The sequence below is a fragment of the Crotalus tigris genome, unplaced genomic scaffold (genome assembly GCF_016545835.1).
Source record: "Crotalus tigris isolate CLP2741 ecotype Arizona unplaced genomic scaffold, ASM1654583v1 scf7180000024474.295514, whole genome shotgun sequence".
Classification (NCBI taxonomy): Eukaryota; Metazoa; Chordata; class Lepidosauria; order Squamata; family Viperidae; genus Crotalus; species Crotalus tigris.
Genome location: NW_024100645.1, coordinates 45,179 through 67,574, shown reverse-complemented (window position 1 = coordinate 67,574; position 22,396 = coordinate 45,179). Strand labels below are relative to the sequence as shown.

General features: G+C 44.6%; 2 protein-coding genes across 3 annotated transcripts; one reads left to right on the top strand and one right to left on the bottom strand.

Moving 5' to 3' along the window:
• Positions 1-1,314: 1,314 nt before the first annotated feature.
• Positions 1,315-6,808, bottom strand: JAGN1 (jagunal homolog 1). Its single transcript, XM_039333360.1, has 2 exons — positions 6,650-6,808; positions 1,315-2,697 (listed from the first exon to the last, which is right to left on the bottom strand). Exons 1-2 carry the CDS (start codon positions 6,736-6,738, stop codon positions 2,235-2,237), a joined length of 552 nt encoding a protein of 183 aa, XP_039189294.1. The 5' UTR covers positions 6,739-6,808; the 3' UTR covers positions 1,315-2,234.
• A 100-nt stretch (positions 6,809-6,908) lies between these two features.
• RPUSD3 (RNA pseudouridine synthase D3) lies at positions 6,909-22,115 on the top strand. Of its 2 annotated transcripts, none has more exons than XM_039333358.1 (9): positions 6,909-7,131; positions 10,125-10,264; positions 11,885-11,929; positions 12,823-12,919; positions 14,451-14,558; positions 14,698-14,782; positions 16,105-16,231; positions 19,269-19,408; positions 21,547-22,115. In XM_039333358.1, the coding sequence occupies exons 1-9, from the start codon at positions 7,055-7,057 to the stop codon at positions 21,736-21,738; spliced, it is 1,011 nt and encodes a 336-aa protein (XP_039189292.1). In that variant the 5' UTR covers positions 6,909-7,054; the 3' UTR covers positions 21,739-22,115. The 2 variants fall into 2 exon arrangements, with proteins under 2 accessions (XP_039189292.1, XP_039189293.1); XM_039333359.1 differs by having other exon boundaries at positions 6,909-7,143.
• Positions 22,116-22,396: the final 281 nt, after the last annotated feature.

Below are 22,396 nucleotides of genomic sequence, written 5' to 3'. Positions count from 1 at the left end.
TACATAATGTGCCCAAATGAGACAAGCCAATCAAAATATAGTAGAACTAGAGCAAAACAATATCTATTGGTTCCTACTGGTGGGGTGGAAACATTCTGATGGAGGCAGGCTCAATAGCGATGCCAGTTTATTCTACTTTTTAAGGAAAAGAATGAGCAGTGAGATAAAAAAGAAAAGACATACTATCAGTCAGAGACAAGAGAACATTTCAACACAACTTTTCTAGAATTTCTAGAAGCCTGCCACTCTGACAAGTCAGTCATCAATACCGATAGTCACACAGACATTAACATCTCTAGACTATGCAAAAGGGACGATCACTCAGCCCAAAAAGGGACAAAAAGACCCAACACCTCTCCACCAGCAATCAGCACCCAGATCAGCACCGATTAATTCCAAGGTTAACATCAGACCAGCAATCAAATAAACAATATCCCAATCACAAACTGCCAAAGAGCCAAAAATAAACAGCCCAACCAAAGAATCTCTAAGACAGTGGTGGCGAACCTATGGCATGGGTGCCAGAGGTGGCACTCAGAGCCCTCTCTATGGGCATGTGTGCCGTCTCCCCAGTCCTCGGCCTTCAGCTGGGTTTTATAAAACCTTTTTGCTTTAGGCCTCTGCCGTCATGTACAAAAAAAAAAAAAAAAAAGGTTCAATCAGTCAATTTCAACTTCTCGCAGGAAAAAAAAAGATCTTGCAAAGTTGGAATTGATTGAACTTTTTAGTCCCACCCAGTCTGCCGTTACCACCGCAGCCACGCCCACCCAATGGGCCATACCCACCTGGCACCCGACGATGCATAAGTGGGTTTTGGGTTGCAGTTTGGGCACTCGGTCTCTAAAAGGTTCGCCATCACTGCTCTAAGACCATCCCTACCAATAATGACAGGGCAAGCTACCAAAATATAAACTGACAGCAAACTGCACTCTTTACTAGCACTGATGTTACCTAGTTTGAATAATGAAATGCCTGCAAGAAAACAAGCAAGCTCAGAGGGCACCAAGGACCCTTCATGTCAACCCTGAGCTACAAATAATTCTCCTCCATTAAAGACCATCTGCTAGGGAGCTAGAGTGAAAGAAAGACATTCTGCATATAAGTCACTGTTTGTCAACCTGGGTCAGTTTAAGATGTGTGGACTTCAACTCCCAGAATTCCTCAGCCAGTTGTGCTGGCTGGGGAATTCTGGAAGTTGAAGTCCACACATCTTAAACTGACCCAGGTTGACAAACACTGATATAACTGCTATCAACTGCCTATCACCACCAACCACCCACCCACTTCCAGTCCACAAAAGACCCTGGAGCAAGATTTTTAAGATAGCACTTTATTTGGTTCACAAGCACGAGAGCAAAGATGGGCGGTGGCAGCCATTCCTGGAACCACCTAGACAGATTGTAGAAAAGGCCAAGAGTCTCTGGAACGTGGATAGGCTGGTTACAGGGAAAGAAGGCAAGTTAAGCTGAGAAGTAATCCAGCAGACGAGGCCTCAGTGCTTGGCATGTATTTGGGCTGTGCTTGGGCTGGAGAAAATCAGGTGGCAACTCTTACCACCAGGGTAGCTACTCCTGGGAGTATGACCATACACATCTCTTGACAGGGTTGGATCCTATAATATTCTGGAGTGGGAGTGAAGGAACAAAGGAATGAGGGAGGGAGGGAGGGGGGGAGGAAGGAAGGAAGGAAGGAAGGAAGGAAGGAAGGAAGGAAGGAAGGAAGGAAGGAAGGAAGGAAGGAAGGAAGGAAGGAAGGAAGGAAGGTTTCCTGGCCTCGCTGTGTGCTGCTTTCCTATTCCTACTAAGATCCAATTTTTCACAGCGTAATTCAAGATAGTGCACAAGTGAATCTTTTAAAGTGCATGTGGCATAGCTCAGTATTGGTTTATTCAAACCAACAGGAGACTCCAAGTTTCATCTGCCTAAGTCAAGCGAGGAAAGCATATCTCTAAAGGGTATCAGTTGCCTCTCCTTTGGAAGGATGATCCCCTAAATCCCTTCCAAAGCAGGACTACCCATGCCTATAGCTCCCATGTAGGTCACACCAGCTGGAAAAACAACCAAGCCTGGTTCAATGTTCAATCAGGCAGCTGGAACCCCTGGATCTCCCATTTGCTCAGTATGAATGTGAGAGAAACCCCAAGAGCACTATCTACCTCTCCTTCAGGGGACCTCTCCCTCCTCCCCACCCCTCCATCCAAGCAAGTGTTGGTGCATGCAGTCCCAACCCCTTGTTTACTTCTTCTTCTTCTCCTGAGTGCTGGTAAACCAGGAGTCCAAGAGCTTTTTGCTGTAATAAAGTTGCCAGCCATGAACTTGCACCGCCACCACTATCAACAAATACATGACAGAGACTGCAGAGAAACCAAAGATGAAACGGTAGGCTTTGCCATGGCGGTAGAGCTGCTGAGCCATCGGGAACATCTCCATGCTGCCGTAGATGAGAGGCGCCACCGAGAAGAGGCCAGTGCTGATCATGGAAATCACCAGGTAGCTGATGTTGTTTCGGGGAAAGGAGAAGAGGCCAAAGAGGGAAGGGATGATGCTGAGCAAGTAGGGGTACTCCCATTGGTAAGGCATGGCCACCTTGTCATGGGGCAGAAGTTTGAAGTGAGCTACGCACATCTGTGCTGCCACCAACAGCCACAGGGCCACCTGTATGTAGATCAACTTCTTAATCTCAGACTTGAGAGAGACGCTGTGGAAAGCAGAGAAAAGACACAAAGGGGAATGGTGAGTTTGATCCTCTGCTAAAAGGAGTCAGAGAGTTTTAAAAACTGAAACAAAAATCAGAGCGGCCTTCCAAACCCAATGGCCTTCTGGAATGGTTGAATCAGGAAGCTCAACTTCTATGGGTAACAGATGAAATGAATCGGAGATGGTATTAAGTCTCTGCCCTCATGTCACTCATGGATCCATACCGTAGGAATGGCATGACATGGCAGGATAAGCACATATTTAGTCACTGGATACACATTTGGAACTCTGAAAGAACTTTCACAAAACGGCTACTATAATGGACTTAATCAAGGGCAACAAGAAAAATTCATTTAAATTTCATTGAAAACTAAGTTGTGATGTTGCCCTCTACAGCCACCCCTAGTCCCCATGGATGCTTTCTATCCACTCAGCTTCATTTTGTCCTTTCTAATTGTAGCCAACATACTTCCAAATATTCATCAACTTACGACCAGTTGATTAGTGACCATTCAGTGTTATGCTGGACCTCTGAGGGTACTTATGAGGATTTGAATTTCTGATGGCCGCACACAACCCTCGTGGTCACATGATCACACTTTGGGCGCTTGGCAACCGGCCTGCCTTTATGGCTATTTGCAGCATCCCGCAGTCATATAACCATGCTTTACAGCAGCTTTGCCAAAAACCGGCAGTTATTTCGTTTGGGGCAAAACTGGTCGATAGTGAGCCATTCATTTGCTTAATGACAACCGCCCGTGTGGGTGGCCCGATTTAAGACTGGTGGGCAGGCTCCCTTACCGCCGTAACTTGAGGATACCATCTAACCATATTCATTTTCTGAAACCATGAAAAGAATTCATAGGCATCTTTGTAAATATCTGTTTGAAAATGACAGCCAGTGTGGTGTAATGCTTAAGGTGCTGGATGACAACTGGAGAGATATACATTCCAATGCACTCTGGTCGCATTCTCTCTCAACCAGGGCCTACCTTATAGAGTTGTTGGGGGAGGATGGAAGACAGGAATATTTTGTATGTCTCCTTGAGCTCCAGTACAAAAACCTAAACCCAGATAGTCCTCAACTTAACAACCATTTGTTTAATGACCCTTCAAAGTTACAATGGCACTGGAAAAAAGTGATGTATGGCCGTTTTTCACATGACCGTTGCAGCGTCCCTGTGGTCATGAGATCAAAATTTGGATGCTTGGCAACAGGCATGTATTTATGATGGTTACAGTGTCCTGGGATCATGTGGTCACCTTTTGTGACCTTCTGACTAAGCAAAGTCATTGAGGAAGCCAGATTCACTTCATAGCTGTTACTACCTGTCAGATCTGCCACCTTCTGCTTGGCTCCTCGTTGGCATCCTGCCATCAACTGTTAAGCGGTGGGGGAAAGGAGAGGAAATGGGCAATAAGTATGGATGGGGTAGAGAAGACCAAAAGGGAAGGGGTGATGACAGGTTGAGGGCAACCAGAGGTGCGAGAAACCAGCCTGTTCCAGTCTTCAAGGCCACGAATCCTGAGAAAGGAATGGGGGTTGCACCAAACATCCCAGCAATACTGAAAACACCTATGTGACACATCACTGACTGAAGGTGAACCAGTCAAAAGGGGAGGGCTGGGATGAAGAAGAAAAGTTTGTAAACTTTTGTGTGTGAATTTTAATTCTAGCCTGGTTTTGCTGCAACCACCAATACTTAGTAAAAGAGCCTATCGCTTCAACCAAATGGAGTGTTGTTCTTTCCTAGAATCTAGCTGGGACAAGCCTGACTCTACCTTAACAACTGCAGTGGTTCACTTAACAATTGTGGCAGGAAAGTTCGTAAAATGGGGCAGAACTCAGTTAACTATTGTCTTGCTTAAAAAGTGGGGCTTAGTTGTGGTTGTAAGTCAAGGACTATCTGTATAAATAAAGCTGGTACTTATTTTCAATGGGGGCTTCCCTTTATTTCATTTAAAATAATCTTCAGAAGAAAAATATCCAGCTACTGCAGACAATCTGGCAGCTATTAAGAAAAAGTGCCAGTGGTTGCTTCATTACCCACTTCTGAACTACAGGACAGACTTTTGCTTCCTTGAGGCAAAGCAGTCCTAACCTGAGAAAAGCTGTTCCACGAGACAGGTCAAGAGGCATTCATGAGAAATATTTTTCTCCCAAAGCCCCAGGGCTTTTATCATTGCATAACAAGCAAACATTCAGTGACTGTTTTACCCAACGTAATGATGTTGCAATGGAAAAAGCTTCAACAGCTAAATTACCACGAGACAGCTGTACCCAGTTATTTACTTAAACCACATTTACCCTGCTCTTCAACTCCACCCCTGCCCACCACCTTCTGGCACCTATGTCACATGGAACTTATGACAAATCTCTTACTTTCCAATATGGTAGAATGGTGCCCATTCAAACATCTGATAAGTCAACAACATGGTAAAAGTCTGGAAAGATAAAATCTGCCTTTCGTTTTCTGTTTACCTCTTTTTTCAGCCACTAGTAAAAACTATCGTAAGTCAGTCCCTTTATCAATCAACTAGCAACCCATAGCGGTTAAAGTGCTGGGTTCTATTTCTGCCTTAGGCATGAAAGCTGATTGGGTGACTTGATCAATCACTCTGTCTCAGCCCAACTCAGCTCACAGGGTTGTTGTTGCGGGGAAAATAGGAGGAGGAAGGCGCATTATATATGTTCTCCACCTTGAGATACTTACAAAGTGATAAAGGCAGGATAAAAATGTAATAAATCAGTAAGTAATTTGGGCATAAGCACCAAATAATACATTGATTGGTTGGCCAAACTCATGACATCGGAGAACCCTTGACATCAAAAATGGTTGCCAAGACTGTAGGTACTCCTCCAGAAAGTTGCCATGAGTTGAAAGTGACTTGCATAAAACAATAATCCTGCTAAAACCTGTGTTTACAAGTAAAGATACTTTAAGACAGTGTTTCCCAAACTTGACAATTTTAAGGCATGTGGACTTAAAATTGTCAAGTTTGGGAAACACTGCTTTAAGACAATGATCTTCTCTACTCCAAAAAGCAGAGGATGATGCCCAAGAAAAAAGGAAGGCTTGCTTAACTTCGAAGCAGAGGGCCCAGATTCTCCCTCCAGCCAACCTCTCTGAAATAAGTATCAAAAATGTGGTGAAAATGAAGACATTAAGTTAGCTGGATTGAATGGATTTGTTCCATTTGAAAGTCTGTCTAGGTGTTTTCTTCTCCCAATAAACTTCTTTTAGATCTAGAGAATTGGCTTTGTTGGTTTAACAAGGGCATTTCTCATTCAAAGCTTGCAAGAGCCTCTTAATTATAGATGAAGTCATCCTCCAGGCAAATCAAATCGGACTGACCTCAAAGGTACATTATCTGGGCAATAAGAGAATGTTTGGCTACTATTTCTTCTAGAAAGCTTTTCAACTTCTCAGGCTCCTCTACAGCCCAGAGAGAGATCCTGGTGAATTTCCACTCAAGTACTAATCCTGTTTAGCTCTTACCACCTCAGCTAAATGCTGCCACCGCTGCCTGCTGTGTATTTTTGCAGATATCCTCAATTAAAACAACCCAGTTCCTTCGGTCAGAGGCTTATGCCGTAGAAGACAAGCCACCAAGAATGCAATCTAAGGAAAAATGCAGTGTTTAACCTCATTATTCAAATACAATCGAGCAGCATGCTATCTCCCGCCTTTTACCTTTGGGGAAAGGAGCTTATATAAAAAGGTAGGGGGGGGGGGAATGCACTAAATGACTCTCATTTTAGAGGAAACCACCAATTCAATGATCGGTAGGAGAGCCAACGACAATCGTCCTGTCGAGTCGGTTGCAGAGTATGGATCAGACAGGGCAGACAGGAAAGCGGCAGCTCCCGATGCTGCAACATGCAGGTTTAAAGACGGGGAGGAGGGGGAAATTGGCTTCCTAATGGGTGCATGAGCGCGACCCCACCCCACCTCATTTGGTAATGCTGGGCCACGCGCTCCCGGTGCCGGAAGTCGCTGCCATCGGTTCCCGTGGCTCGAGGTCCCGCGCGCGAAGCCATCTTCACGAAGGGCAGAAAGCGACCGCCAAGGCAAAGAGCGCATGCGTTAACATGTGCTAACGTATTGTTTTGGGAGCTCCGCCTCCCGCGCATTGGTAGTTCAGTCAGTGGCTGTTCTGTTCCTCGGACGGGCGGGTCCTCCTGGTTTTTTTTTTTTTTAACAGGGAAAAAGAGGCGGTGCTATACGGCATTTGCTCTCTCGCAGGAAACTACATCTCCCAGCAGCGACCGTGCCTCTAACAGGTGAGGCAGGCAGTCGTCGTACGTGTGTCTACCGTCCAGTAGATGCTTCCGGGCTGTTTGCCGCGCGCTCGGGATGTTCAGGATTAGCCTCCGCCGCGTGGACTGCGCGCGCGGAAGGCTGCGCGCGCATTTCAGCACCCCGCCTGCTTGGTAAGAAAATCGGTCAGTTTCCATTAGCACAAGGGTCTTCAAATTTGGCCCTTTTATGACCTGTGGACTTCAACTCCCGGAATTCCTCAGCCAGGTACGCTGCCTGAGGAATTCTGGGAGTTGAAGTCCACAAGTCATAAAAGGGCCAAGTTTGAAGACCCCTGCATTAGCATCTTAACTCGCCTTCTTTTGCCGGGGCTTCTGTCTGTGTGGTGACAGGCAGAACGCCCCAAAGGTGCTTTTTCAAGAGGCCAACTGGACTTTCTTGTTTTTTCTTTGAAGACGTTTTGCTTCTCATCCAAGAAGCTTCTTCTGCTCAGACTGGATAGGGGGGAAATGGAAGGATTTATACTCCTTGCAGACAGCTGATCATTTGGCTCCTTTTAGAGAGTCGTTGAGGTCATTTGAAAGTTTATTTGTGCCCTCGGGGTTACCTGAGTATTACCAATGTGTGTGGAGCCTTCTTGGCTGCAGGACGTTTTCTGCCCTGTGTCCCTTCACTGTGAAGAGTAGCACAGGCTGTGTGGTCTGCATCTCAAACTGAAGCGCCAATGGTTCCTGTAGTCTGCAACGTTTTCTGGAAATCCTTTCATACTCCTGTACCATTCGGAGCAGCTTCATCCCAAAGTGCATAGCTAAATGTCTGTGGAGATTCTCAGTCATCCAGGTCATGGTTGTTCCAAAGGTGCATTTTCAGGAGGCAACTGGACTTTCTTGTTTTGCCAGGACCTAAATGACTGAGAATCTCCAGGCAGAAGAAGCTCAACAAGCATGACTCGTGCGGGCAAGAAATGCCGCAAGGGAAGAAGTACGCTTCGTCAGTGGTGACATCCCTTGCCTGCATTTCTCGCAAAGAGGGAGCTGCAGAGATACCTCCAGAATGACTGGAAGTTCTCCTATTAGAGCAGTGGTTCTCAACCTGTGGGTCGGGACCCCATTTGGGGTCGAACGACCATTTCACGGGGGTCGCCAAACAACGCAGTCCGCCTTTTTTTCCCCCTTTTCCTTAGCTGTGCTACTCCCTTTTATTCTATTGGCTTTTGAAAGCCAATAGAATAGACTCTATTCAAGAGAGTCTAATTCTATTGGCTTTCAAAAGCCAATAGGAATTGTCCAGGCTGTCTCTGCCCTGCTGAGCCCACCAAAAGTCCCATTCTGCAAACGGTGCTGCACCAGTTGAGTAGTCCTCGACTTAACGACCAGTTGAGTAGTCCTCGACTTATGACCGGTTGGGGGTCGCAGCATTAAAAAGGTTGAGAAGCACTGTATTAGAGGAAAAGAAGCCGAGAGACAATTCAAGCCAGCTGTCTTTCAGGCTTCGTCTGGACCTGTTTATTGCACCAACCTTGTAAGCATGTACATCGATATTTCTCAACCATGGTAGCTTGAAAGATGTGCGGACTTCAGTTCCCAGAATTCCCCAGCCAGTTATGTGGGGAATTCTGTGAGTTGAAGTCCACACATCTTCAAGTTACCAAGGTTGTGAAACATTGATGTGCAGGATAGTTTTTTCTTCTCCGGGTTTATAAATGAGAAGCTACCTTGAGCTACTTTTGTCTGCCTCTCCAAATAAATCCATGAATGAAATCCATGGGAGTTGAGCAAGGGAAGTATTGAATGGCTGTAGTTGTATTTCAAATTTTCTTAGAAATACATTGAAATACAAGAATGGCTGTTTCATTTATATATAGCCCACTCTTATTACCTGGTTTGAAATTGAAGAGAGAATAGCAAATCCATATGTATTTACATCAGCTTCCATTTCTAAGCCTGGATGTTTCTAAAATTTGTTCATGTCAACAGGTTTAGAAAGCTCTTTTTTCAGCCAAGCTTCATATATGAGCCGAGGTGGCGCAGCAATTAGAGTGCAGTACTGCAGGCCACTTTAGCTGACTTTGTTCAGCAGGTCAGCGGTTCAAATCTCACCGGCTCAAGGTTGACTCAGCCTTCCATCCTTCCGGGGTAGGTAAAATGAGGACCCAGATTGTTGGGGGCAATGTAAATATATATATATATACATTGTTTACTGGTGTACACCGCTTAGAGAGTGCTTGCACTTAAAGCGGTATATAAGTCTCATAAATAAATAAATAAATATAAAACATCTAGCTGCCCTGTGAGAATTTCAAGACAAAGGAAGTCAATGACGCCAATTTCGTTTCAAAATTAGTATGGAATGATCCTTTAGAGTAGTTCTTATTCATTTACTGCAAGGGTCTTCAAACTTGGCCCTTTTATGACATGCTGGCTGAGGAATTCTGGGAGTTGAAGTCCACAAGTCAGAAAAGGGCCAAGTTTGAAGACCCCTGATTTACTGTGTTCACATTAAAATGCCTCTCCTCTCCAGGCATTGTTAGAATGCAGTATTGCAGGCTAATTCACTGCTGACTGCCAGGAGTTCAATCCTGACCTGCTCAAGGTTGACTCAGCCTTCCAAAGTCGGTAAAATGAGGACCCAGGTTGTTGGGGGCAATATGCTGACTCTGTAAACCACTTAGAGAGGCTGTAAAGCTCTATGGAGAGATATATAAGTCTAAGTGCTATTGCTATCCATTCACTTGATCTCTTATATACAATGAAGGAAGTAGCAGTTCTTTGGAGATTGCTGCTCTGCAGTTCGAAACACTCACTGCTCTACAGCAACATCTAGGCTGTCACAGGTTTCCCCCTCATTACATTTTGTGAAACTTTTGATGAGCATAATTCCAGTTGTTAACTGCCAAGAATGGTGGTGGTAAGGTATTCATCTAGATCAGGGGTCTTCAAACTTGGCCCTTTTATGACTTGTGGACTGCAACTCCCAGAATTCCTCAGGCAGCGTGCCTGGCTGAGGAATTCTGGGAGTTGAAGTCCACAAGTCATAAAAGGGTCAAGTTTGAAGACTCCTGATTTAGATAAAAAATAATAATTATTGGAAAAAAGAGAATGAATATGAAGATAACAGCTGGCTTAGAATACAAGTGGGTTTTTTAAACAATTTTCATTTGACTTAGGTATCACTTGCTGAAGCTAAAAAAATTAGACAAGTCAATGGGAGAAAGACCCAGTAAAATAAACTACTTGAAACCGTTAAAGCCACTGGAGCCTGATTCGTTGCTGAAACTACTGGAAGCATCTATAGTACATGCGGATGGTACGTACGTTCTCTCATAATTCTTGAGTCAATGGTAGGGAACCCTGCAGATATTGCTGAATTCAAATTCCTATCATCCTCAGTTAACTGTGCCAGCTGGGGCTTACGGTGAGTAGACCCCAACAAAATTTGGAAGGCCTGTCGATCATCCTTGTCCTGGAATGTATGGGCAAACATTGAAACCGAAGGGCAGGAGATTTGAACGGGCAGAGGAGGGGGCAGGACCTTCATGTAATATCCCAAATGAATCCCCAGCAGCTAAGGAGCAGCAAACTTTTGCCTTCACATTGGCTTTGTCCTTTTCCCAGAAACATCTGCTTGGCTCCAGTAGAGCAACTGGACTTTTATCAAGCCTTTAATAAGCTACAATACTTGATTAGGAAGCTTCTTCCTGTTTGATGGCACACAGGTCTGTTTAAGACTATTGGAGGGATATGACCTAGTTTAAAGATGCTAAGCTATAATGTGGCTTGATCTTGGTTTACTATGTCGTGTGATCTCAACTAGTATGGTTTACTGAGTAAATGATGTGGTTGAGCAAACTATAGTTCAGTATGTTGAATCTCGTGTACAGTTAATCCTCAATTTATGACCACAGTTGAGCCCAAAATTTCTGTTGCTAAGCAAAGCAGTTGTTAAGTAAGCTTTGATCCTATTTTGCGACTTTCCTTGCCCCCGTGGTTAAGTGAATCACTGCAGTTGTTAAGCTAGTAACACAGTTGTTAAGTGAATCTGGCTTCCCCATAGATTTTGCTTCTCAGAAGGTCACAAGAGCTGATCACATGATCCCAGGACACACTGCAATCCTCATAAATATGAATCAGTTGCCAAGCATCTGAATTTTGATCAAGTGACCATGGGAATGTTGTAACTCTCGTTAAGTGTGGAAAACGGTCCTGCTGTAAGTCACTTTTTCAGTGCTAACTTTGTAACTTTGAACAGTCACTAAATGAACGGTTGTAAGTCGAGGACTACCTGTATGTGTACTTGGACTGGCAGGATTCTAAACTTTGCAATGGAATATCAAAAGTGGTTTTTATTGTTGAAGAAAGAAACAGACGTAGATATTTATGTCATTCGTGGGCATTTGCAATGGAATCCTTTCTGCTGATACAGGCAGTCCTCGTTTAGCATCATTCACAGCTACCACAGTGATGGAAAAAATAACTTTAGGACCAAGCCTTGCATTTATGACCATCGCAGAACTGCAAAGCAGAGAAAAGTTGAAGTAAAATCATTTGCACAGAGGCAATTTCATTTTAGCAATTGTTTTGCTTAACAACCAATTTGTCAGGCCCAATTGTAATTGCTAAATAAGGACAGCCTATATAGGAAACTGGCAGAGACTGCAACTTAAGTTACTTTGTACCTTTTTCAAATGTCTATATGTTCTCTTTCTCCTTCCCCTGATTTTAAAAGAAAATGGGAAGAAAGGAATGAACACAAGAATTGTGAAGTGTAATAAAATAGCCATAGCTACTCCCCCAAAGCCAACCCACCGTAACCTGTGAATTATACAATCCCACTATACCATTGTTTTGAATTGTGGAGTAATCTGTAAGCCTGTCCTGGAATTGTTTTGAACTCATTGCCATTTATCCTTTCAATTTTGTATTTCAGGTACACTTGTGGCCATTAACAAACCTTGCGGTATCCCTGTATCAGGTATGCAGTCCTGTGACTGAATGGGGTATGGGGTAGCTGCCTTGGATACTTTTCTTATACATGAAATGATGAAGCCTTCTTTCTAAATCAGTGAAGGTAATTTGCACATTGGCTGTTTAGCACTGTTCTGCAAATAATTTAGGAGAAATGTGAAGATAGCAGTTTTTTTTCTCCAAATAAACTGGGAACTGATATTAATTTTAATCTGGAGCAGTGGTTCTTAACCTGGGCGATATTGCCCCCCAGGGGGCGATTTAATTTTTCAGGGGGGCGATGGAACACAAAGGGGTGACACGGGGGCGAAGGAACGAAAAGGGGGCGATATGGGGGCGATGGAGCGAGAAGTTTTGGGGACACTTTTGAGACTTTTTCATACAGTGAATCGCTGTATATCTATCATACAAAAACATCAGATCGCTCGCTATTAGTGGATTGAATTGTGTTTTCAAATGTTCTTCCAGCTAGCTTCAGTACAGAACGCCGTACATATGTGAATACGCATCACTTATCTTCATGTGCGTTGCGCAGCAGCCTCTACCCATACAGTGGCACGCCATTATCCAGAATATGGGAGATATGGGAAAAAGACTGGAAATAAATTATTTGCATCAATATATCCTGATGACAATTTTAAAGAAAACAAAAAAAGTGTTTGCATAAATTGAAGAATTATTTCCTGTGTTGTGACTGAGAGGTTATGTTGGGGGAGGGGGGAGATGAGAATTCGTCATTGGCTCAAGGGGGCGATTCGTTCAAAAAGGTTAAGAACCACTGATCTGGAGGACAAGCAGACCTCCAGTAGTAAGGGAAAAAGAACTCTTACCAAGGAAGGAGTAGTGAATGAGATTGGGTCAGAACGTGTGCCATTGATAGGGTCTCTCTTCCTCCAACAGGCAAGCCAGAAGACCTGACTTTGCAGTCTGTTCTGCCACAGCTAAGCCAGAATCTAAATCTCCCACAAGATCTCCAAGTGATCAAAGCTCCAGAAAAGTAAGTAGCTGAATCCTAATTCCAGGGGAAATGTAAACGTGATAGATGAAAGCTAAGTCAGGATATCATGATTTAATATGAGCACATACTACTTACCTTCCATCATCTAGCCTGCTTAATTGTAAAAACGATGTTGCTTCTTCGTAGGCCATCGTATGATGTCCTTAATCAGGGGTCTCCAACCTTGGCAACTTTAGGACTTGTGGACTTCAACTCCCAGAATTTCCCAGCCAGCATGTAAACTGGTGTTTACTTCTGTTTTCCAGTAAAAAAAATGCCAGATAGACACAATGGAATTACTTAATAACTACCGTGTTTCCCCGAAAGTAAGTCCCAGCCAAAAAGTAAGCCCTAGCTTGATTTTAGGGGGTGGGCCTAATATAAGCCCTACTCCAAAAATAAGCCCTAGTTTGGGGGCGAGGCGCATGCCTAAAAATCAGGATAGGGCAGGGATGCGGGGGTGAAGCTGCCCCACAGCCGCTTACCTTACCGGTAGGCCCACCACAGCCAGGCCTCCCACACCCCGACACTTGTCAAGCTGCATGGCTCATCACGCCAGTGCCACCACCCGCAGCAGGTTGTACAGCGCTTCAGGCCGTTGCTGCTCATAGTAGGATGCCGCATGGTGTTGTGCACCATTTCTGCTGCTCGTGGCAAAAAACCGCACAGAGCTTCGGGTCATTTCCTCTGCTCTCGGCAGGACGCCACATGGCGCTTTGCGCCATTTCTGCTCCTCCCGGCAGGGTGCTGCGTGGCTCTTTGGGCCATTTCTGCTGCCGGCAGCAGAAACGGCGCAAAGCACCATGTGACGTCCTACCGCGAGCAGCAGAAACAGCCCAAAGAGTCATGCAGCATCCTGCCGTGAGTAGCAGAAATGGCGCATAGCACCATGCGGCCTCCTGACTGGAGTAGCGGCAACAGCACAATGTGCCACATGGTGTCTGGCCACAAGTGGCAGCAAGCAGCCACAGAAGAAGTCAAGCAGCGGCGCAACAGGTGGTGGGATATGGGAGGCCTGGCTGTGGTGGTCCTAAGGTAAGACATTCTCCAAAATTAAGACCTGGTGCCTCTTTTGGAGGCAAAAAAATAAAATAAAAAATAAGACCGGGTCTTAATTTTAGGCAAACACGGTATAATATTTGCTTAATCCCATTGTATTCACTTACTGACTGCTACAAAAAGGGTCATAAAATTGGGTATGTCACATGGTGACCCACTTAATGACCATTACATCACAATTATGGGCTTAACTGGTTATAAGTCGAGTTTGTCTGATTTGATTAGTATATTCAAGCCAGTTATAGGATTACCCAGGATTATGGGCTAAGCCAGCCATGACTCCTGACATGATGTAAACTGAGGCTGCATTTTAGAATGGAAAATGTCCGAAGTTGAGATCCCATCATGACTATAAATTAGTTGAGTGGTTTCAAACAAATCCTTAGTTTGTCCATTCAGTGAGATTTATTAATAGCTCCTGTTAAAGAACCGATGGATATTTTAAAAAAAAAAAAACTTTGCATTTTTGTAGGGAAGGTTCTGGGCTTGTTCTGCTGTCAAGTTGCCCAAACACCACCCGATATCTCCAAGATTTTTATATTCGGTGTAAGAAGAAAAAAGATCCAGTTGCTACTTACTGGTGAGAAAACATTTTGTATTGTTTTCTTTGGGGGAGGGGATGGATGGGAAAGTGTGGAGTCACTCATTTTCTTGGAAAATTTGCAATCCAAGTACACTTATTATTTCCAAAGCATTGCCCGATATCCTTCTCCTTGCAGTGCTGTTACTACCAGGACTCCAGTAGCTACAGAAGGAGAAATTCATACAGCCCTCAAGCTGGTGGACATTGATGGCTTTGATCTGGTAAGGGCAGGGATGGATACCTGACTGGGGATACGGATGGAGGAGCTTTAGACTGTGGTTCTGGGAGACTTCTAGCGGCTGTTCTGGACAGGGAGGGTGACAGGTTCAGAAGAATCCCAGTATTGCCAATCTGGGATTGCACTTCCTGCCATGGGCAGTGTCATGCCTCCATCTGAGCCAGAATCTGCGGAGGAAAATGAACTGGAATGGGACCCTATGGAGGCCAAGGGAGAGGTATCCAGGGCTTCAGAGGAAAGTGAGGAAGAGCAGGCCGAGGCAAGCCAGGGCCTTTCAGGATAGGAACAGGAGAGGCAGAGTTCAGGCGATGAGCAAGGGCCACCCCGACCTGAACCTAGAGCAGTGTTTCTCAACCTTGACAATTTTAAGGCATGTGGACTTCAACTCCCAGAATTCCACAGCCAGCAATGCTGGCTGTGGAATTCTGGGAGTTGAAGTCCACATGCCTTAAAATTGTCAAGGTGGAGAAACACTGACCTAGAGCTTGGAGAGTGGAGAGAAGGAGGGAACAACGCAGGCAGGCTCAACTGCCTGGGGAGGAGAGCGTCCCGCCCTTCTCCACAAGGAACACCTGGAGATTGAGATTTAAGGAGATGCTGTGGGGAGGGGCCTTTGTCGGGAACAAACGCTGATTCCTTGGAGTGTTGTGTATGGCTGCTGATCTGTGACTTCTGTTTGGAAACCTGGAAACTTTGACTATCAGACTATATTTCGGATTCTCTCTTTTGAAAACTGCTCAGGCAAGCTAGGATTCAAACAGACTCGTTAAGTTTATGTTTCCTTCCTTGTTATCTCTATGGCCTTGAGTATTTTCTTATGCTAATCAGACTGTATTTGAACCTACTTTCAGCCAGAGTCGGCTGAAGGGGGTGTGTGTTCTGTTGTTGGAGTCTTGCCAGCAAACATGGGAGCATCTGGGGAAAAAGTGGAGCAATAAAAGAACTGTTTGAATTGCCAGCTGACTGCATTGCCTCTGTGCTGTGCCCTGGGTCGTCACAGGCACAGATTTAGTTAGGTGATGTGGGAGAAGAGCAAGCAGAACTGGGGAGGGCGGAATTAAATGCACCATCAGTTTGGAACCCTTGCGTGACCATAAGAGATCCAAATCTAGCCCCTCCCCCCAAAAAAAGTTCTGTTGACTCTTAACTAGCACCAGTTTAGTGCTGACCGTTAGTTGAGTAGATTCTTGTGTATAGGCTTGAATAATAATTCTTCTGGGCTGGAGTGTACCGCTTGCTTTTGATCCTTTGTGCTTGACAGGTGGTCAGAGCGTATGCTAATGCCGATGTGTCTCTGGATTACAGGTAGTGCCAGAGGCTTCCCCTTCTCGTAAGAGCTTGCAAATGAAGGAGGTAAAAAAGACACTGACCTACTACAAAGTGCTGGACTCAAAGGAGGGCTGTGCCCTTTTGCAGCTGCAGCCAGTGACAAGTGAGTTACAAAGCCTGAGTAGAGCAGAGGATGCCTAAGGGAACAACAGCCCAAAGTGGGCAATTCAACTATCCTGAAAAGTGGATTACACGTAGTCCTCGTTTAATAACCACTCATTCAGTCACCCTTAGAAGTGATAATGGTCCCGAATGCGCTGCAGTTACATGATTGTTACTGTATTTGGGCTCTCGGCAATCAGCTCGAAATTATTATTATTATTTTTTTAATAATTTTTTATTTTTCCAAACTCTCCCCCATACATATACCGTGATATACTGTGATATTTATCAGATATTAACATACATTCTTTTTACATTCATATATAAGATACTTTTAATAAAATGAAATAAATACATACACATGACTTTTGGTGTTGCTCGCCCATTTCCCCTTTCACTGTATCCACACTCCTTCTTCTCTACCTTCCTTCCCTCTTCTCCCTTTCTTCTCTTCTTCCTCTCTTCTTTTCTTCCCTTCACCACTCTCCTCCCCTTTCTCCCCACTTCTCCTCCTCCTCTTCCAACCTTCTTACTTTCTTCTTCCCTCCTTTACTTTCCCTCTCATCCCTCTTCAGATACAATTCAGGGGTAATGTCCGAACCAGCTCGAAATTATGATGTCATCGCTATTTGCCCACTTTCCTGCTGACTTCTGATAACCAAAGTCAGTGAGGAAGCTTGTAGGAGGTCACAAATGGCAATCACATGACTGTGGGATGCTGCAACCATACAGGATTCACTTAATGGCAGCAACAGGAATATAAGTTGGCACGGCTGCATGACCATGTCCCTTATGACTGGATTGCTTAGTGATCGAGTTCCTGGTTACAATTCCCAATCTCAGTCACTGAATAAAAGGGTTGTTAAGCCAGATGCCCACATGACTGCCTTGCTCGGCAACCACAATCCCAGCACTCTGATAGCAGTCATTAAGCAATCTCCTGCATTGTTAAGCAGATAGAGCAAAACGATGTGCCTGCCAGGAGGAATTCAGTTCTGTACGAAACTGAAATCCTCCTGGCAGGCAGCCCTTTCGTTCACAAATGTTCCTGCAACCCACTAAGAGAGTTTCCCTCCCCTCTGTGCACGGAAGGAAAATCCTTCGTCGAGCTGCAGGAACAGAGCTGAAATCTTTAGGATTTTCCCTCCCCTCCATGCATGGATTTTCGGCTGGCTGATTTCAGCTCAGTTCCTGTAGCCCACAGAAGGATTTCAGTTCACCCCCATCCCCTCTGCTTGCAGTGTTCCCTGCCTCCTGAGAAGATTGCAAATGGCAGTCATGTGATTGGAGGGTGCTTGGCAACTGGTTGTAAATGAGCGTTGGTTGCCAAGCACCAGAAATTGTTCAGGTCACATGACCACAAGGTGGGTAGTAACATTTTTATGACGCCTGCTTTATGGGCTGCAAAGCACCCTTTTTGAGGCCATTGTAATCTTGAACGGTCATAAGTCGAGCAGTTTGGGATTTGTGACCTTTAAAAACAAGCAAAGAAACTTAGGAATCAAGTTCTGAGTCTCATAATTGTATAGAAACTTGTTCTTTTTACCTGATTTCTCACAAACTAAATGGAATTTGACAATGTCCTCATTTATATAGAGCAGTGTTTCTCAACCTTGACAATTTTAAGTCCATATGCCTTAAAATTGTCAAGGTTGAGAAACACTGATATAGAGGACAGGGCTTCTCTGGCAAGTTGACTGTTAACATTTTTCCGATACCTCTTAGTTTCTGTTTTCTGTCTCTCGTTTTAATGCTCTTTCTTTGCCCTTCCTCTTACAACTCCACCCCAAATTACCTGCTCTTATTCTTCCTGTGTGTTTTTTTTTCCACGTTCCATCACTTTGTTGTTTCCTCTTGCTTATTTCCAAACACTTTGCAAAATGCATGCTGGGGGGAAAAAAACCCATGTAATTAAGCCTTGACCTTTTGAGTGCTTTTTTTTCTCCCGGTATAGATTATCATATTTTGGGGCAGAGGATTGGGATACAGCTGTGGTGGCGAACCTATGGCATGTGTGCCACAGATGGCATGCAGAGCCCTCTATGTGCGCACACTCACCATTGCCCCAGTCCTAGGCTTTCAGCTGGGTTTTATAAAAACTTTTCGCTTTAGGCCTCCGCTGCCATGTGCAAAAAAAAAAAAAAAAAGGTTCAATCAATCAATTTCAACTTCTCACGGGGAAAAAAAATCTCACAAAGTTGGAATTGATTGATTGAACTTTTTAGTCCCACCCAGTCTGCCCTTACCACCGCAACCATGCCCACCCAATGGGCCACACCCACCCAGCACCCGACGATATATAAGTGGGTTTTGGGTTGCAGTTTGGGCACTCGGTCTCTAAAAGGTTCACCATCACTGGGATAGAGTGAGGACGTGTTATTGTTTTTGTTTTATCCTGTTTTTGGATGCCGTGTGTGTAGACCAGGGGTTCTCAACCTTGGCAACTTTAAGACTTGTGGACTTCAACTCCCAGAATTCCTCAGCCAGTTGAAGTCCACAAGTCTTAAAGTTGCCAAAGTTGAGAACCCCTGGTGTAGACCCTATTATAAATCCCTTTTTTAAAAAAAGCTTAGCAGGTCCTGCCAAACCGTTGGAATTGGAGCTGATGTTTTTTTGGTGGAAATAGCCAGGCTCTAGATCAGTGGTTCTCAACCTGTGGGTCGGGACCCCATTTGGGGTCGAACGACCATTTCACGGGGGTCGCCAAACAACGCAGTCCGCCATTTTTCCCCCCTTTTCCTTAGCTGTGCTACTCCCTTTTATTCTATTGGCTTTTGAAAGCCAATAGAATAGACTCTCTTGAATAGAGTCTAATTCTATTGGCTTTCAAAAGCCAATAGGAATTGTCCAGGCTGTCTCTGCCCTGCTGAGCCCGCCAAAAGTCCCATTCTGCAAATGGTGCTGCACCAGTTGAGTAGTCCTCGACTTATGACCAGTTGAGTAGTCCTCGACTTATGATCGGTTGGGGGTCGCGGCATTAAAAAGGTTGAAAACCACTGCTCTAGACTGTCACTCTTCTCTTATATTCTCTATCGCAGCCTTTCGGAACCAGCTACAGGTACACCTGACGTTGATCCTGAGCCCGGTGCTGGGAGATCATGTGTATTCCCCTCGGGTGGGAACAGTTCTTGGAGAACCCTTTCTCTTGCCCGCTGAGCAGAGTCCGCCTCGGACACAGGTACCAAATTGCAAAATGGATGCTGGTCCTGGAGTTTGAAACACATAGAGACATTCTACACAGGTAGTCCTCAGCATACCACCGTAATGGAGCCTGGCCCTTAACGGTGGTTTGATGTGACAGTCATAAAATGGGTGAGTCATGTGACCGACCCAATTTTATGGAATTTTGTAGTGGTTGTTAAATGAATCCAAGGTCTTTAAGCGAACCAAAGTTTTGCTACGGTTATAGTTTTGCCGAAAGCCAGAAGTAAGTGCTGTTTTTTGACAAAGCCATCGTGAAACAGTGTCACGTGACCGTGGGACATTGCAAACGCCATCATGGGATTGCATTTTGGTTGCTTGGCCACTGACTCGCCTAACAGCCATTTGCAGCATCTCGCACTCACATAGCCACAATTTTTGATGTCTATAGAGATTCCCAATCATCCAGGTCATGGGTTGTCCCAAAGGTGCTTTTTCAAAAGGCAACTGACTTTGTTTTTCCTTGAAGATGTTTCGCTTCTCATCCAAGAAGCTTCTTCAGTCCTGACTGACTGATTGAAATCCTTCCATCCTGCACCATTCAGTCAGAACCGAAGAAGCCTTAGTAAGACCACACCTAGAATACTGCATCCAGTTTTGGTCTCCACACTATAAAAAGATGTTGAGACTCTAGAAAAAGTGCAGAGAGAATGATTAAGGGACTGGAGGCTAAAACCTATGAACTAATGGAACAACTTGCCTTCAGAAGTTGTGGGAGCTTCATCACTGGAGGCTTTCAAAAAGAGATTGGACTCCCATCTGTTAGAAATGGTATAGGGTCTCCTGCTTGGGTGGGGGGTTGGAGTAGATGACCTTCAAGGTCCCTTCCAACTCTGTTATTCTATTCCATTCCATTCCATTCTAAGCTTCTTGGATGAGAAGCAAAACATCTTCAAGGAAATACAAAGTCCAGTTGCCTATTGAAAAAGCACCTTTGAGACTGTTTCTCCAAAGTGACAAATTGCATTAACATTGGCTTCCATCCACATTCTGAAATTCTTTAGAGACTGTAACAAGATTTGGTCTGAACCTCAGTCTTATTTTGTTTGTATATTTTGTGGCTATAAATAAAGTGATAAATACTGTTAAAGTTGCCTGTACTCTCAGAGGCCCAGTTGTGAGATATATGAGAAAGGAGCTTCTCCTTGGTCAGCTGCAGGCAACGGAGTGCCTTTCTTCCAGAAATAAATGTATTTCTCCTTCCATTTTCAATAAAGGAATTATGCCTGGGCCTTTTTTGAATTGCACCACTAATAAAGGTAATTGCACATTAGCTGATAATAATTTAGATTGTTTACCTTGAGTGCTGTATAGATAAAAGGCAGGAAATAATAAGAACTTTTATAACTTTAGAAGTGATGTTTGTGGAAGGGAGTAGCTTAATGGCAGAAGACGGGATGCTTTTTATGGAGACAGGCATAAAGGAGTGGGACAGATCTGAGGGTCTCTGGCAGAAGGGGGTGGGACCGGGGCAAGTGCCAAGGCATGGTCCACTGGGGCAAGTGCCAAGATGGCCACCAGAAAATTGTACATTGGTTCCCGGCCGGCCAGGGCCAGGGCCAAGGCAGAGGGGGCCGTTCCCTCGCTGTTTCCAGGATGGCTTTGCGGGCCACATGAAACCACTTTGCGGGCCACATCTGGCCCCCGGGCCTTGTGTTTGACATCTCTGATTTAAATCCTTTCATTCTGCACCATTCAGCCAGAATTGAAAAAGCTTCTTGGCTGAGAAGCGAAACGTCTTCAAGGAAAACCAAAGTCCAGTTGCCTTTTGAAAAAGCAAAACCTTTGGGACACAATTTTTGACATTTTTTAATTGGTTTCCAGCATTCACTTCTGTTTTCTGGCAAAAAAACCAAACAAATGCCTATTGGGTAAAATACATTCACTTATCAATCATCACGTTCATTTAACAACCGCTGTAAAAAAAATGTCCTAAAATTAGGCCCAGTCTTATGGTGGCCCACTTAATAACTGCAGTGACTTACGACCGTTAATTCTGGGGTCAGTTACAGTCGCAGGTCGAGAACTACCTGTAAAATAACGATTGTAAGTAGGGTTGACGGAGGAACTCTTTATGATGCCCTTCCTTCTCTTACTCTCCCAACCTCTTGATAGGCTCTAGAAGAACATGTGATGCAAAAGCTCCGGTTGCGGGAACAAGTGATGTTTCGCTTGCAGCTTCACCTCCACCTTCACCAGCTTCTCCTTCCTGATGGTTGCTGTTCTTCCCGCACTCTCTTAGTGGCCCCCCCTCCTCCTTTCTTCCTCCAGACCCTTCGTAGTCTCGGACTTAACCTGCCCCCCTGAGAGAAGCAAGCAGTGAAAGAGTATGCAAAGGACTTGTCTGAATTCATCCATTGCTGGCAGCCCAGTTGAGTGGATGCAGCTGTCTCAAAATCCAGCAGCAGAGCTCCCACACAAGGAAAAATTCCCATGGTTACGGAAGAAAACTTTGCTTCTTCAGGAAAAGGCTCATATTATAAATTCCATGAGAGTTGCTTGAATAGGCAGCATACAAATGATTGATAGTGGGGAAAAAAGCTTATCAAAAAGTGCAGTAGGAAGGAAATTTCTAAGTAAAAACCTCTTTTGTAACTGGCTGGTATAATCTGGCTAAAAAGGTATTTTAAAATGAACGTTTGTGAGTTAGTTTGTTTTTATTAAAAGCTGTTCCTGTATCCACAGAACTGATTTTTTTTTTTTTGAACCATCGATCTTTATGCCTACGTGTGGTAGTATCACAGCAACCCAGGCCCTATTATTACTAGGATTTATGCATTCCTAATAACTAGATTACATACTGTTGTATGAAAGTAATTGTACTTAAAGCGCCGTGGTGGCTCAGCGGTTAGAAGGCAGTAGGGCAGTACTGCTTACTGCCGGCTGCCAGCACTTCGCAGTTCGAGTCTCACCGGCTCAAGGTTGACTCAGCCTTCCATCCTTCTGAGGTCAGTAAAATGAGGAC

Excerpts from the sequence above, each read along its gene's own strand:
- RPUSD3 (XM_039333358.1), top strand. The coding sequence starts at position 7,055 with ATGTTCAGGATTAGCCTCCGCCGCGTGGACTGCGCGCGCGGAAGGCTG. Across the intron at positions 7,132-10,124 it reads TTCAGCACCCCGCCTGCTTG|GTATCACTTGCTGAAGCTAA; the intron begins GTAAGAAAATCG and ends CATTTGACTTAG. Across the intron at positions 11,930-12,822 it reads TTGCGGTATCCCTGTATCAG|GCAAGCCAGAAGACCTGACT; the intron begins GTATGCAGTCCT and ends TTCCTCCAACAG.
- JAGN1 (XM_039333360.1), bottom strand. The coding sequence starts at position 6,738 with ATGGCTTCGCGCGCGGGACCTCGAGCCACGGGAACCGATGGCAGCGAC. Across the intron at positions 2,698-6,649 it reads GCCCAGCATTACCAAATGAG|CGTCTCTCTCAAGTCTGAGA; the intron begins GTGGGGTGGGGT and ends TGCTTTCCACAG.